The sequence below is a fragment of the Notothenia rossii genome (genome assembly GCF_949606895.1).
Source record: "Notothenia rossii genome assembly, chromosome: 10".
NCBI lineage: Eukaryota > Metazoa > Chordata > Actinopteri > Perciformes > Nototheniidae > Notothenia > Notothenia rossii.
The window spans coordinates 28562279-28578410 of record NC_136908.1 but is presented as its reverse complement, the minus strand read 5'-3'; the positions used below and the strand labels follow the sequence as shown (position 1 = coordinate 28578410).

Genomic DNA, 16132 nt, shown 5'->3' with positions numbered 1-16132 from the left:
ACCTTTCAGCTCCACTTAATTAAATGCATGGTTGCAAGATAAAAATGTGAATTAATTGATTTAGATAAACATCTTAAGTTGCCAACATTAATTTATAAGTTGTGTTGACGTAATAATGTTGATAATTACATCAACTTAATATTGTGTGTAATTTAAACTCTGATTTCTGCGTTAATTGACTTAAAACAAAATTCAAGTTGTAATAAGTAATGCAATTGGCTTGATAACTTCATTGTTGTACACCTTGAGTTAAGGATTTCAAGTCCACTCCCACTTAACATGCCCACTGGACAAGTTCCGACAGTTAAGACAAATAGAAATACACAAAGGACATTTTAAGGTGAGTGTCATCTTTTGTCATTCAAATACAGTAGATAGCCTTGTAGTTGCACTGTACAGTATAGGCAAATTGCTGTTTGACCAAAATTAGCAGCCTTTGAACTGTGAATAGTTCTGTGAGAGGGTACAAAGTAGTAGAGGCTACTGTGAGAGTAAAAATACTTTGGTTACTATTGTGATATCACTTTTTATTAAAAATGAATCTCGGTGAAGCAGATCAAGGACATGCTTCTTGAGGTAGGATCGTTATTTAGAGTTGTCATTGAAATGCAAATTGTTGGCAGTCACCCATTCAGAATATATTAATTTAGGTAATTTCTCTTTTTTTCCTTTTTCAAAAATAGCACAATACAATTGAAGTACGCAGAGAACTATAGCCATCCGCTGCCTTGTCGTGTACGTTGGAGAAAAGGAAGAGGACCTTTTCAAGGAGTTTAGCGACGTAATTAAAAATCTTGAAATAAAATAAAATCCATGGGCAGAGTGTAAAAACACAGGACAAAAGCACTGCTCTCTGTCAGTTACATTTTGAAGCATATTGCACTTTTGGCCACACCCCAATCAATAATATCTTAGCAATGTTCAGCATAGATAGGTGTTGACAGCAATGGCATGGGAAAAGGATTGTGTAACATTTGAAAAGTGGCTTCTGCTCTTCACTTAACCAGTTCAAATATTGTATGGAACCTGCAAAAAAGATGAGAAGATACACTAAAACTTGCACGGTTGTGATTGACAAAATCTGTCCACATGCATTTAAACACTAGCAAAGTACTCAAAAGCACCTCTATGTGTCTTCAGGACCACATTGCCATGATGACACACACATGCAGACTCAATAGGTGAAAACAATACCAGCGTTGCTTTAGCAGCTGGTAATAATGGCTTTGAATTAGCTAAGAGTGACAGTTTAAAAAGTATGCAACTACCTGATTCATTATCTCTTATGCGCTAAGCTATTATTTAATGTGCTTCAAAAGGACATGAATATCGCCTTCATCAGTGACCGGTCCACCCCAGGATCTGACCATACGATGGCAACCATCTTGGTGGAGGCAAACAAAGGAATGAGCAAGCATTCTGCGTTAAATGTGTTCATACCGTTTGAAATAATGACTGTCGGCAGTGTAAACATCTTTGTTACATCTTTTGTCAAATTGATGTGTGTGATCTGCAGATTGGTGGCCATTGAGAGTTTGTTACTGTAGCTTTTCAAAAACTTTACAGATTTTAGATATTTGGCACTGGTTTTAAATATGCAAAGGCCTCTAACTTCGATGTGATGGCAGCATGTATTTGCTGTGTGCCCATTTCCCATGGTAATATGGCTAATGTGTTTATTTATTATTTGTGGGGCAATTTAAATTTGTGTTATTTATCTTTTTTTTCAAGATTTAAATGAAGCTCAGCACGAGTTCTTTCAGGAAGACTGGGTGTATATACATTCACTCCACAGCTGCATATAATCAGCTCATCACAGGCGTTCTCTTTAACCTATTACATTTCACCTCATTCTCCAGCAGCCAATCAACGTGCTGCAGCCAAACTATAAAATGGTTCTCCCCTCTCCTGCAGTCAGCTGTGATTTCAGGTGTTCATGCACCTTATCATATGGCATGTGTCAATAAATGTTCAAACAAAATGAATTCTCTCCTGATTGAAACATCATGTGTTGAAATAAACAACTGCAGTTCAAAATAAAAAGTGAATTGCCTAATATTTTTGTTGTGGAATTAATTAATTTATTTCTTTAAAGGCAAAAACATAAAAAAGCTAAGAAAAAAACTATTACAATATATTTGGAGCAACTTAATTTATAAATGGTTGTCAACTTAAAAACTTGTATCCCGAATGAGGGTAATTAAGTACATACAACTTAAAATTATTTTTAAATCATGTGGTGAAACTAGTCGGAACAACTTAATCTTTTGAGTAATCAACTTCAAAACTTGTGTTTATGCTACCAATTATTAAGTAAGTGGTAATTAAAAACACCTCTGATTGTAGAGGAAAAGCCTTCTCCCCTAACTCAAATAAGTTTGTTGCTTTAAGACAATTTCATTAGAAGTTGTCTTAACTCAATAAACATCGATGCAAACTGTTGCGTTGATTTTCTTTGTTGAGCCAAGGCATTTGTTTTTAGAGTGTGCACTTTCACTTTTATATGGTCCTAAATATATTGAAATAGATATACAGTGATTTAATGTAGAAAAATGATTTATAAAACGGCTTCTCCTGCTTCCAAACTAATCACAGAATCAGCTGAGTCACTTGGACAACGTGGCCGAGGATGACAACAAAAACAACAACAACTCCATGACGTGCAGACAGAGTAAATACACTTCTGATAAATCTGCATTCCTTTCTGTCTACAACAGGAACATTCCTGAGTCTTTAGCTCAGAGCCGATCCAGGATCAATCCCTGCTGCTGTTTCAGTTCCTGATCACGTGTGGAGCAGCCATCTTACACAGCAGATAAAGGACAGGTGATAACGACCACACATGAAAACACAAGTTTGTTTTCGGTAAATGCACTTCTTTGTGGAACCCTTATATAAAGTGGTGCAGGAATGAGTCAGCATTTTGTTCACTTATAGTTTCATCGTTTGGAGATTCCATAAAAATATGTGTGGTTAACACAAGCTGAAGAGATTTTCAGGTTTTGTTCTCATTCTAATAAATTAGTATCAATGTCAAGGTGTTTTTCCTAAACTTGCATAATTATTTTGTCTGGATCAATAAGTTCCTATGAATTGTTTTTGCTCCATCAATTTATAAATTCTTCGAAGCTCTGAAAGGTCAATGATCAGCCCCTATCATTGAAGCACTCTTCTTTTATATCTAATTATTTATCCATTGTGTAGATAGTGGTGTGATAAGAAGAATATCCTTTTTATATTTCCATTGGTGCCCAAGGAACAGGGGTCTTTCAGAGGTTTATTGAAACCAAACCGGAAATAAACTCAGCAGTCTCTTTACCTTTGACACAGTGGCCCCATGAGCTCTGAAGATCCTGTGATAACACAGCAGCATGGTCATTTACTTTCCTCAGAAGCAATTCAATTGTATCAAAATGTACAGTTGTAAACAGTTCAGGGCAATTGTCATCAGATACAATAACTGAGGTTTATAAACTAAATGTTTGGCTGTCAGCACTACGAGTACTCAGATGGTGTATTCACAGTAGTCAAAAGGTTGAGTGTGGAACGTTGGACAGTTCTCACACTCAACAATTGCCATCTTGGCTAAATAACTCAGATGGGGGATGACGTGATGCATCGAAGCTAGGTAGACGCTAGCCCAGGGGCTCTCCATCCTAATTCAATTTAAAACTTTTAAAAACACCCAAACCCACTTTTAATTTGGTCGGACGAATGCAGCATGGACTTGAGATCAGGGAACAAACAACAACATTCAGCTGATGAGCAAATCTGACCTCCATAGAGAAAATTACTCCCGAGACTTGTGAGCAAGAAGTTTGTGTAATGGCGGCGGCGGCACAGCAACACCTGAGCGGAGGAGACTCACTTATCCTTCAAGAGATTAGAAACGGCAATCAAGCTCTCTCCAGTAAACTTCACTCCAAAACCGCAGAAATTAATCAGTCTATCTCCGGACTGAAATCTATGCTGGATAAGTTGATCTCCCGTGTAACCGAAGTGGAAGACCGTATTGGCACGGTGGAGGACCATCTGGTGGACCTGGACTCTCGTGTTGTCAAGTTAAGAAAAGAAAATTACTTTTTAATGGGGAAGGTCGACCAGCTTGACAACTACAGCCGACGCAGTAATATATGTGCCATTAATCTCGGGGAAAGCTGCGTGGGAAACGATCCGGTAAACTTTTTGTTAACTGGATCCCAGCCACTTTGGGACAAGAGCATTTTACCGAGCCCCTGATAATACAGCGGGCACATTGGGCTCTTGGACCCCATCCACCTGCAGACCAGAGACCGCGACCTGTTCTGATACGACTGCTCAAATGCCAAGACCGAGACAAGGGGAGATTTTTCTTTTCTTTTTTTAATAAATAAAAACACTCCAGTGACAATTGGAGAAACTATTATTGATCCATCAGGCCGATATGTATTAGTTAATTGTCAGATTTACTCAGAACCCTGGACACTTTTAAACTTATATGGACCCAACCATGATGATGCATCCTTTATTCAAGATATCTGTCTTAAGGTGTCAGGGGGACGACAAAACATACTGGTAGGGGGTGATTTTAATTTTTGCCTGGATCCTATTTTGGATAAGTCATTGGCAGTATCTAAATCAAAAGCTGCCAAAACCACCCTGGCATGTATGAAAGATCTACATTTGAAAGATGTTTGGAGACAGATGCACCCTCAAAGCAGAGACTACTCTTTCTATTCCTGTCCCCATAAGTCTCATACTAGGATTGACCTTTTTCTCTTATCAAAGCAGCTAGTTCATAGAGCATTGGAATCTTAATATTTATCTAGGACCCTGTCTGATCATTCTCCTTTGACCCTGTCTATTTTGATGCCAGAAAAACAACTAACTCATATAGATGGCGACTGAACCCTACCCTTCTTCAAAAAACAGATTTGTGCATGTTTATTAGGGACCAGATAAAGCTTTTCTGCGAGACTAACTGTCCTTCCTCCCCCAATAGTTGTATACTATGGGACACACTTAAAGCTTATTTAAGGGGACAAATAATCTCTTATACAAAAGGTATTAAAAAGAAATATATGGCAGAAATAGAAAAACTGGAAACAGATATTTCGAAATTGGAAAAGGAGTTTCAACAATCTGGGTCCGAGGTATTATACCAATCGCTGTTAAACATGAAGCTCAAATACAATACACTTCACACTTGTAAAATTGAAAAAGCCATTTTAAGAACTAAACAAAGGTATTATGAATTGGGGGAGAAGGCACATACAATTCTGTCCTGGCAACTGAGAACAGAGGAAAGCTCAAGAACAATTAACGCAATTCAAACTGAAGCAGGTTCAGTGTCACATAACCCGGTAGAAATTAATGACACATTTAAACAGTTTTATGCAAATGTATATACATCGCGGAATCACCAGAAGATCTGACTGAAATGTATGAATTCATGTCCACTATTGACTTGCCAAAGCTTGGCCAAGCAGACCAAAATAAACTTGATCTTCCCTACACTCAGAAAGAAGTTGAAAAGGCTTGGGGCTCATTGCAATATAATAAATCGCCGGGGGAAGATGGTTTCCTACCAGAATTTTACAGAGAATTCAAGGATTTACTCATCCCACTCATCATGGATGTAATTAACTTAGCATCAAAAACTCAAACTCTGCCTGAATCATTCTCTACTGCCATAATCACTGTGATCCATAAACAAAATAAAGATCCATTAAAGTGCTCTTCATTTCGACCTATTTCATTATTGAATTCGGACTATGAATTAATATCTAAGGCCCTGGCTAACAGGGCTTGGCCAATGTTTGCCACAATTAATTAATCCGGACCAGAGTCGTTTTTATTTCTAAACGTTCATCAGCTGATAACTTATGCAGGCTCTTTAATATTATCCACCTAACAAAGTCAAAGACTGAGCCCAGTATAGCTGTAGCTTTAGACGCTGAAAAGGCCTTCGACCGGCTGGAGTGGCCATATTTATTTAAAGTTTTGGCCAAGTTTGGGTTTGGTCAGTTGTTTATTAATTGGGTTAAAACTCTTTATCATGAACCCCAGGCCAAAATGACTTCTAATGGTCAGATCTCTACTGCGTTTCCCCTGAGTAGATCAGGCCGACAGGGCTGCCCTCTGTCTCCCGGGCTTTTTGTCTTGGCTTTTTGTCTTAGCCCCAAGCTGAAGCAATTAGACAGGATCCTGATATAAAGGGTTTTAGAGTAAATCATACAATTAATCTCCTGGTAGATGATGTATTTTTGTACTTGACAGACCCTGGTAACTCCCTCACCAAATTACAGACTCTGCTAAATGCGTATGGTGTTATCTCAGGATATAAGGTAAACCAAGGGAAAAACGGAAATCATTCCACTAACTAACTTTGATTACGCTGAGTATCAACGTACAAGCCCATTTAATTGGGTTAACAATATAAAATATCTTGGGATAACTATAGATAACCTTAGGGTGGATGAGTTTACCCATTAAACTAATTGGCAGTGTTAACTGTGTGAAAATGAATATACTACCAAGGCTAGAGTATCTTTTCCGGTCCTTGCCCATTCAACTGCCTCAAACTTTTTTGAAAACCCTCAATAAACATGTTGGCCAGGGTATCTATGGAGAAATTAACATGGGATTACAGATCAGGACGCATTCGATTACCATGTTTAAAAAAGTAAAAAAAATAAATGTATTATTTGGCGGCTCAAATGCGAGTTGTTTCAGCCTTTTTTGAGGGTGACGGTGCCCCATCCTGGATACAAATTGGATTGCACCCCCTGAAAGAAAAAGTGTTCAGCGATTTTAGTTATAAATGGAACCCCAGGATTATATCCAAGAAGACAGACAACCCTATTTTAAGGCATTTGATTAAAATGTGGTGTGAGACTCATAGAAATCTGGGACTGAAAGTTGGACTCTCACCAAAGTCACCTCTGAGACAAAATGAACTCATACCCATGACTCTCAATAACAAGATTATGGAAACTTGGCATCATAAGGGGAAGACATTAGGAAGATTGCTACGAAAAAAGACTCCTCATGTCCTTTGAACAATTAAAGAGGAAATATGACTTGTCCAACAAGACCTTCTTCTGCTATCTTCAGTTAAGATCCTTTCTTATAGCCAACCTGGGCCCTGGGATGACTTTACCTGTGTTGACTGATCTGGAGAAACTGTTTCATGAGGGAAATGTATACAAAGGTATTTCTAAAATATACTCTTTACTACTGAATGAGGGCCCAAAGGCAGGTTTACACAAATCTAGAGCGAGATGGGAGTCAGATCTGGATGTAGCCATTGTAGCGTATTGAGGTCGGCTCCTTCCTACACTGTACCTGGCTTTGCACAAAAGTGAGGTCCTTTTGGTACGATTTTTTACCAAGATCACAGAATCTACCTTCCCTTTAGATCCTAAGCTTTTGCTTACTGGGCGATTTCACAAGTCTCAATAGATCTTTAACTAAATCCCAAATTACATTTATGGAAATTGCTTCATGTGTGGCTAGGAAATGCATAACACCAACATGGAAATCTGACTCTCCTCTCCTCATTGATAGATGGTCTTTAGAAATGAACAGTTGTATTCCTCTTGAAAAGATCACATAGTCTTAGAAAAGGATATTACCTTTCTGAAGATCTGGCAGCCTTATTTAGAGTTTATAGATGCATCATTGACGCTACCATATATCATCTGATTAACCAACAGGCCTCTGGATATACAGTAGCACTGTGTATGTGTAGTATCTCGTTGTGTTTTGATTTACGCACTGACTTTTGTTTCTCTTTTGTTTTCTTATTTTGCTTTGCGTTTTTATGCTACATGTTTTTTTTGTCATGTTTAATTGTTAGTTATCTAACAGCGCTAATTGTAATGTGTAAGGAATAAAATTCATATTTATATGGCGTAACTTAAAATGAATACTGTTGTAATTTAAAGCTGCTTTATTCCGAAGACCGAATGTCAAAAGTAAATATCATCAACTTCCGGTTAGCATGTGGCTAATATTATGTTTTGTGTATGTGAATTTAAGGAGAAACTACACGTGGTGTTGCACACTAAACACACTGTCTTTAACCCTCACTTATTGACGCTGCAATACTATATTAGGGAATGCTTAAATGACCAACAGATATTAGAATATTATAAAACTAACATCAGAAAACGACAGGACGTGCCTTGGACCTGCCCCCGTCAACGCTAAGCCAATAGGAGAAGACTACAGTTGATCAAATTAGAATCCAGCTGTTAGCCGGTCTCTTTCCCCGCTGATCCCAAGCCAACGGAGATCCATCCAGCGGGGAGAACATTTTGCAGTTTCATTGTATCATCGTATCATTGTTTAATTAAACGCTGTTACATTTTAAATAAGCTTCCTGGACTCTTTTCAGCTAATCCTACCTCAGGGCTAAAATAATGAGAGGGGTTTGCCTGCAGGCCTGCACTCTCAGGACAGTTCCAGTGTAGGCTGCACTCTCAGGACACCTGCACTGTCAGGAAGTGACGATTCTGACTAACACGTTTTTTCCCCGCCCCCGAAAGACTCGTTTGATGGAAGTTTTCAAATCACAATGGAGACTCATCACGGAGGTGATTAGCCCTGGTCAAGCCCTTTTGACCCCCCCAGCCTGGTTCTCGTAAAAGTTGACTTAGCCATTTTTCGCTCAAATGACACCATGGAGGAATGTAACGGGAGTTGACAGGGGACTCTGCCCGCCTCACGAGTGCCTATTTTCAGACACTTTTTTAAACTTTTCCCCCGGTTTTATTATTTTTTATACACCGGGGGACACTGCCCGGTCTCGGATGTCCCCCCACGGCCTGTGTCCAGCCCCCCCCCCCCACTCATCCATATATTAACGGATTTTGACAAAAAAAAATTCTCCTCTCCTCTCACTGATCGAAATGGCAAACGCGACCCAGTGTCGGAGGGCCTCCACACGTGCATTTCCTTTTCGGAAAGTGGTGCTGTACTGAGAGTAAACAAAACAAGGTGTCCCTATTTTTATATATATCTATATGTATATAATAAGTGGCAGTACGATTTTATTTTTTATTTGCGTGCATTTCCTGTTCGGAAAGTGGCACTGCGGCTGTACTGATAGTGTTAAATATGTTCTTTATTCTCGCGTCCAGGAGAGAATCTTTAAAATTAGACCAGCGCCGTATAGATAGAAGAGTTACGACAGCGGAAGTCCAAAAACGGTTATCGTCACGTGGTTCATGCAGACGAGAATCGTTCCCCGGAAGTTCATGGCGGGCAATGTGAATGCATTGATAACAGGAGATAGAACTTCGACTTTTGGTAATTATTAGTGAATAAAGGTTTTGATTTGCAATATTTATACAACAAATCGATATGTGTATGTATTTACATCAATATGTTTTAAAAAATAAAATAGAATTTGCTAATATTAAGTGATAATATTAGGATTAGTGTGAACAACTAGTTTACATGTTAGGCTAACAGTGCCTTGGTTAAAGAGCCTGTTGCTGTTTATTTATAGCTTTGAATTCTTTCAAACCAATATTATCTTCTTAAACTTGTATAGTAGTCAGGAGCCTCACTTTCTAATGTTTATTGATATATTTAGAGGGAGGGGATCTAAAGGAATGCTTCAAAATTCAGATTAGATTAATTTCTACCATTTTCTTAAATTCATGGTAGTTTCAGTAATCCCATGGTAATTGAGGACACAAGTTATCTAAATGACTAATGTCATCTTTATGGCTTTCAGAAAGGACAGGAGACCGACAGGTGACTATCAAAGGACTAGCAGCAGCAGCAGCAGCAGCATGATGATGATGATGATGTTAAATGTGTTGTTTTAGGAACATCCATTGCAAATACATGGAATTCAATAAACATTGAATAGCATATCATGCAGTTTGTCTGTGCCTTTTCCTCCGTGTTGTCCTGGTTTGCTGTGCTGCCTCCTAGTCGCCACCATGGTTTGCTGTGCTGCCTGGGGATGCTCAAATCGCTCCGAGAAAGGAGTACGAATGTACGGCTTCCCCACTGACACAGAGCGGAGGAAAAAATGGCTGGCTCAAGTCAGCAGGAGCAATTTCATGAACAACAGCAAAAAAATATGTGAGGTTAGGTTATTGTATACAAACACTGCATTTGCACTTTTTCAGAAAATGAAAACCACACCATTGGGAAAGCTTAATGTTTTGTTTAATACAAAAAAACAGGGAAAGGCTTGAAAAACACTGAGAGTTGAGACTCAGGGTGCAGGGTGAGGGTCTCAATGCAGGTATTCAGGCTCCATTGAATCCCCCTCTGGTTCTTGTGCTGAAAGAGGGAGTAACAGACAGGAGAAAGGGTTATACACACCTATATAGCACACCTATTGGATGGGAAATTGCCTTGGGGAGATAAGGTGTGGTCTTTGTTCCCAACTGAAGTTATGGAACTTTATTATTTGTGAGTTTAACAAAGTATGACAAATGGCATCAGTAACAGATGTGATATGAATTTCTATAAAGTTGTCTCACATTCTTGGTCATATTTTATATACAGTATATAATGAGTATAACATGTCCAGTAAGTATAAAGTGTTTCCTAATACTGTGTATTCAACCACTATGGTATAGTGTATGGTACTATGGTATGGTATCCTAGCTTAATCTGTTATCTGTAAACGTTCCCTAAATCTACTAATTTAGGGATAATCCACTGACATCCTTTAATACACATGTTAATTTGAATCAGACGTACTGATAATATCCGCAATATAAATCTTTAAGCTTCTTCTTACCTTTAAAAGTCCGTCACGAACGGTCTATTATGCTGCAACTCTACAGCTCTGCTAGCCTTGGCGCTAACTTCCGGGGAACGATTGAGAGGCTCCACGATCCGCCATTGCTGTAAAAAAGTGGTCCATTGGAGTGAACGGAGATGACATAACTCTCAGTCTATACGGCGCTGAATTAGACTAAATGGAGTCTCTGAAAAGATTCAAATGGGATACTTTAATTAAAAAAGGCGCGGTAGTGTTACAGACAGAATATTGTTCCGGCAGAAAACAGCTGTGATCTGGCTCTCCTGAGCAAGAAGAGAAGCGCGAATCCCCCGTTCGGTGCCGTTATATATCCTCTGCTGGCTCCTCCCCGCCAGCCGGCTCGCCTCGCCTCTAATGTCCGTTGTTGCATTTAAACAGAGGATTGGTACTTTTCACCTTCAGCATATGCTTAACACGCCTTTTCTCCTCATATTCTCTTTCACCACTTTTCATGTAACACATTCTAAACGCTGTAATCAATACTCTAAAACAGGGGTCTCAGACTCAATTTACCTGGGGGCCGCTGGACGTAGAGTCTGGGCAAGTCTGGGCCGCTTCAAGTATTCCGCAAAACATTTATTAAAAAATACAACATTAACAGTTCTTCAACATCTTCTTAACATGAACTGTTCTTCACAACATAACTATGTCTTTCTTGCCTACTCCTTGCTGGTAGAGACCTGGCAGTGCTTCCTCTCACACAGCTGAGCCACATTTGGTTTGAGGGAGGAAGCAGTTGAAACCCTCAGTATGGCTTGAAGATGTGCATCAGTAAGTCTGGACCTGTACTTTGACTTATTGAAGTTCATGGTGGAGAAGAGCTGTTCACACATATATGTGCTCCCAAAAAGGCACATGGTCCGCTTGAACATTCTGGAAATCTCAGGGAAGGAGGGGGGCAATTCTCTCATGAACTGTCCAAGCTTTTCTGCTTTCCCATTCACTTCCCTGAACTTGGCTTTGAGCTCAGAATTGCACTGCAGGCCGATGAGCTCCATTTGAAGCACACCAGGGGCATTTTCCACATCAAAGGAGAAGGGGTCTGCAAACATTTGGAAAGTGGCTCTGTGTGTCTTGAAGTCTGCAAACCGCTGATCGAATTCCTCCTGTAGCTTCACAATGGCATCAATATACTTCTCACCACTGAATGCTGTGCTACTGTCCATGAGAGCCTTGCATGCTGGGAAATGGCAGAGGTTTTTCTGAGGGAGCTGGGCTTTCCATAACATCAGTTTTGTAGAGAATGCTCTGACATTGTCATATGCTGCACTAACAAGCTGGCCCTGGCCCTGCAACTTCTTATTCAGAGCATTCAGCTCCTGCGTGATGTCAACAAGAAAAGCTAAGTCCATGAGCCATTTGGGATCACTCAGCTCGGGAACAGCCATCCCACCCTTCTCCAGCATGAATACTTTCAGTTCTGTTCTCAACTCAAAAAACCTCTTCAGGACGTTTCCCCTGCTGAGCCAACGTACCTCTGTGAAGTAGAGCACATCCTCATATTCTGACTAAATTTCCTCCAAAAAAGCACGGAACTGGCGGTGCTTTAAGCCCCTGGATCTGATATGGTTGATGCATTTCACAACGACAGACATCACATTGTCAAACTTCAAGCATTTGCTGCAAAGGGCCTGCTGATGGATAATGCAGTGCAGAGCAATAGCCTCCTCCACACCCTCCTGCAGTTTTCTTTGAACAAGTGCCACCAGCCCGTTTTTTCTCCCTGTCATTGATGGCGCTCCATCCGTCGTAATTCCAACAAACCTCTTCCATGGCAGACCGATATCCGCAATGGCATCACACAGTTGCTGAAATATCTCCTGAGCGGTGGTCTGGCCATGCATTGGTTTCACTGTAAGCAACTCCTCTGTCACTTCAAAATTGTCATCAACACCACGGACATACATTGCGAGCTGAGCGGTGTCAGTGATGTCTGTGCTCTCATCAAGAGCAACAGAGTATGCACGGAAAAGTTTGGCTTTGTCGCACAGCTGATCATATATGTCACTTGATAAGTCAGAAATGCGCTCTGCCACTGTGTTAGCTGACAGGCTGATGTTGTTGAACTGACCCTTCTTTTCCGGACAGACTATACTTGCAGCCTGCAACATGCATTTTTTTACAAACTCGCCTTCCGTAAACGGCTTTCCCGCCCTAGCAATCATCTCACTCACCACATAGCTAGCTTCGACTGCTAAATCACCCTCATTGCTTCCTTTCTTGAAGAGATTTTGTTGCTTCCATAGAATTTTTTTAGCTCTGTGACTTTTTTCTCTCTCTCATCTCCCAGGTATTTTGCATACTCTGCATGTTTAGTTGAGTAGTGACGTTTGACGTTATACTCCTTGTATACAGCGATTTTCTCTGTGCATATAAGGCACGTTGCGTTTCCCCTGTACTCAACAAAAAAATATTCAGTCTCCCACTTCTCCTGAAATGTTCTGTGGTCATCATCGATTTTTCTTTTCCCTGAAAGTTTTGATGAAGACATGGCGATATATTTTGCTTCCACTCTGTGTCACTTTTGGATCACTCTGGATTGATTCCGCTGCCCGCATTTGATTGATGTGTGGCGGAGTTCCCCTCGGAGGGGGGAGGGGCGAGGGAACTCCGCGCAGCAGTTCCCTGCCAGCAGCAGCAGCAGCAGCGGGAAAAATAAAATTGAAATATAAAGCGCAAACGTAAACGCGCGGGTCAGATTAACACTATTACATGATATCAACAAAGGGGCCATGAGAAACTGTCTCGCGGGCCACGTCTGGCCCGCGGGCCTGAAGTCTGAGACACCTGCTCTAAAACATACAGAAAATGCTTCACGGCTGGTTTGGTTTCCGGTCATTCCGGATGTTGTCACATGGTACTCTCGTCTGTAAACAATAGTGTATTCAAATAAACTGTACTTTCATTTAATATTCAGCATGGTAGTATCTCGACATCTATAGTTGTAGTGTTAAATCAGTAGGTTTCGGTTTTCACCACACCACGTCATTTCGCTACTCAATTCACCTCTTTAGGAAATCGTATATTAGCCACATGCTAAATGCTAACCGTAGATGAAGGATTTTCAGAATAAAAGCTTAACTGCTTGTGCACAAGAATTTCTGTTTTTTCAGTATAAAAGAGCATTTAACTTGACAGTATGTTTAAACTACATTATACCATCAAAACATTGATTTTAAATTTCTAACAGTCCCTCCTTACACACCTAAAAGGTGTGTATAATACTGAAATCAATGAGTTCTTCATCTGAACTTCGCATAGTACATATCTCATATTACAAACATGCAATCTAAATGGAATGGTTCAACAGGCTTAACTTTAAAGAAATACAAAATAAATTATTTGCCTGTGCTCAAACCTAAAAGTTTTCCCTTGTGTATAACTTCTAGTGTTTGCATTCAATATCATTCTTCAAAATAGCAGCTTGGTATCAGAACATTTCTTCCTCCCTCCTTTCACAGAAACCGTTCTCATACCACGCTCAGTGTTAAGGCACTTGTTTTTACAAAGTGAAAAGAAACAAACCATTTTAGAATAGCAATGATTTATACAACATGAAATCTACCATATTAGAATAGTATAAAAATAATAAAGTCAAATCAAATGGACTATCTTAGAATAGTGTAAAATTAATTGGAATAATAAAAATAAACTATCTTGGAATAGTATGAAGTAAATTGAAATGGATTCACTCCATTTTAGCATTTTAATTTTGCTCACTTCTTCACATGATTTCATCATTTAAAGAATCACATCGGCTGGACATTCATTGATCAATCTCATCTCCGAACATCCATATCATTTAAACTAACTCATCATTGTCATCAACAGCTGTATACGGGGGTTGGTCGTCTTGTTCTGCTAGCATTTGTAACTGTCTCCTCATGAGAAATTTACCCTCCCTCCTTTCATACCATTTAAGGTATGAAAGTAATATGTTCTCTAGAAGGGGCCGTCGTGATCAATCGGTACGTTCTACTCTGGGGTACGGCATTCTAGACAGTCATTTCTGGGAGAAGATTTTAGTCAGTTACAACAGTTGTAGAATTTCATCACTTAAAAGTTCCTACTCAGTACCTTTGGGTGGTCTGTTGTAATGCAGTGATAAAGTCCCTGAAATGGTGTGAAAACTCGTGGAATATCAATAACTCATTATACTCATTTATTTTCAATTCTGGTCTACTTAAATAGCTATGCTAACCCCTTTAACAGTGTGTGGAACCTTGGGTGCCCGAGCATGTGATAATTACTTCCTCCTTTAACAAGGATTTTAAAAACAGAAGTCATTTCATTAATGGTTTGCAGTTCAATTCAGGAATTTACACTTATGGCAGATATGTTTCTCCTTTAAATAACATCTCTAAATGTCAGGTCATCCCTGATTAAATGGTGTCTTTTAAAACTCATACTCTGGTGCCGTGCGCTCCCTCTGAAGCTGTAAGTAAGATTTAAAACATCTGCAGGGTGGGTTGAGCGACCCCTTCTCCCTGAACAATATTTGTTGTAACAAATATGCACCATCACAATGAGTGACCCAAGGCCCTGCATGTATTGCTCCCAATTATATTAGTTTTAAAAAAATTAAACTTTGCTATCGCTCTTTGCCCAGTGTCTTTTTAAAACTCTACATCTTGGACGACAAACAAATGTTATTTCCTCCTTAAAAGTTATCCTGTGGTAATAACCATGCTACAATGGAGAAATCAATACTTTAGATTTGAATACTATCTTTGGCTTGGTACTAGCTCTACCTTTAACATTTTCCATACAAATAAAGATTTGTCTGCTTTTATAGAGTGGTTACTAAAACCATCCCTTTAAACTGTAGGTCTATACTGTAACAAATTAAATCTTCCCCAAATTTACACAGGAATAAAAATCTCTTAAAGAATAATTTGTTCATATGATGAAAAGATTGAATAATATGTTCTACCCTCAGTGTGTTTTAGGGTTATCTAATAGTTTCCTCTTTTTTTCTTTATAAATTCACCAATTGATTAATTCATGGCTAATAAATATTTTTCTTTACGTATTTCTCGTTGGTGAATAAGTGTGTTTATGTGTAAACTCAATCACTCCTGTTTTCCTTCTCTACCCCTCTGGTTGTCAAGCCACGACCCCCTCACGTTCTGCCGGACCATGCCAACTCCTCCGTCCTTTCCTCTTCTCCGTCCACCTTCTCCTCAGTCCATCTGCTCTTGGATCCTTCCGCTGTAACTCTTTTCAGTGTCCCATCTGCTTTGCATTTCATCTCCTCCTTTACAGTCTCTACTGGTTGCATGGAGGGCGTATTCCGCTCTCATGTCCCACACTCTGCTCTTGTGCCCAAATCTTGTGGCTCAGCTTGGAACTTCA

The 16132-nt window shown here is 39.6% G+C and overlaps 1 protein-coding gene across 1 annotated transcript; it reads right to left on the bottom strand.

The window, feature by feature from the left end:
- Window positions 1–10153: 10153 nt before the first annotated feature.
- LOC307023190 (general transcription factor II-I repeat domain-containing protein 2-like) lies at window positions 10154–15348 on the bottom strand. Its single transcript, XM_079656301.1, has 2 exons — window positions 10754–15348; window positions 10154–10287 (listed from the first exon to the last, which is right to left on the bottom strand). Exon 1 carries the CDS (start codon window positions 12181–12183, stop codon window positions 11437–11439), a length of 747 nt encoding a protein of 248 aa, XP_079512427.1. The 5' UTR covers window positions 12184–15348; the 3' UTR covers window positions 10154–10287; window positions 10754–11436.
- Between the last annotated feature and the right edge of the window lie 784 nt (window positions 15349–16132).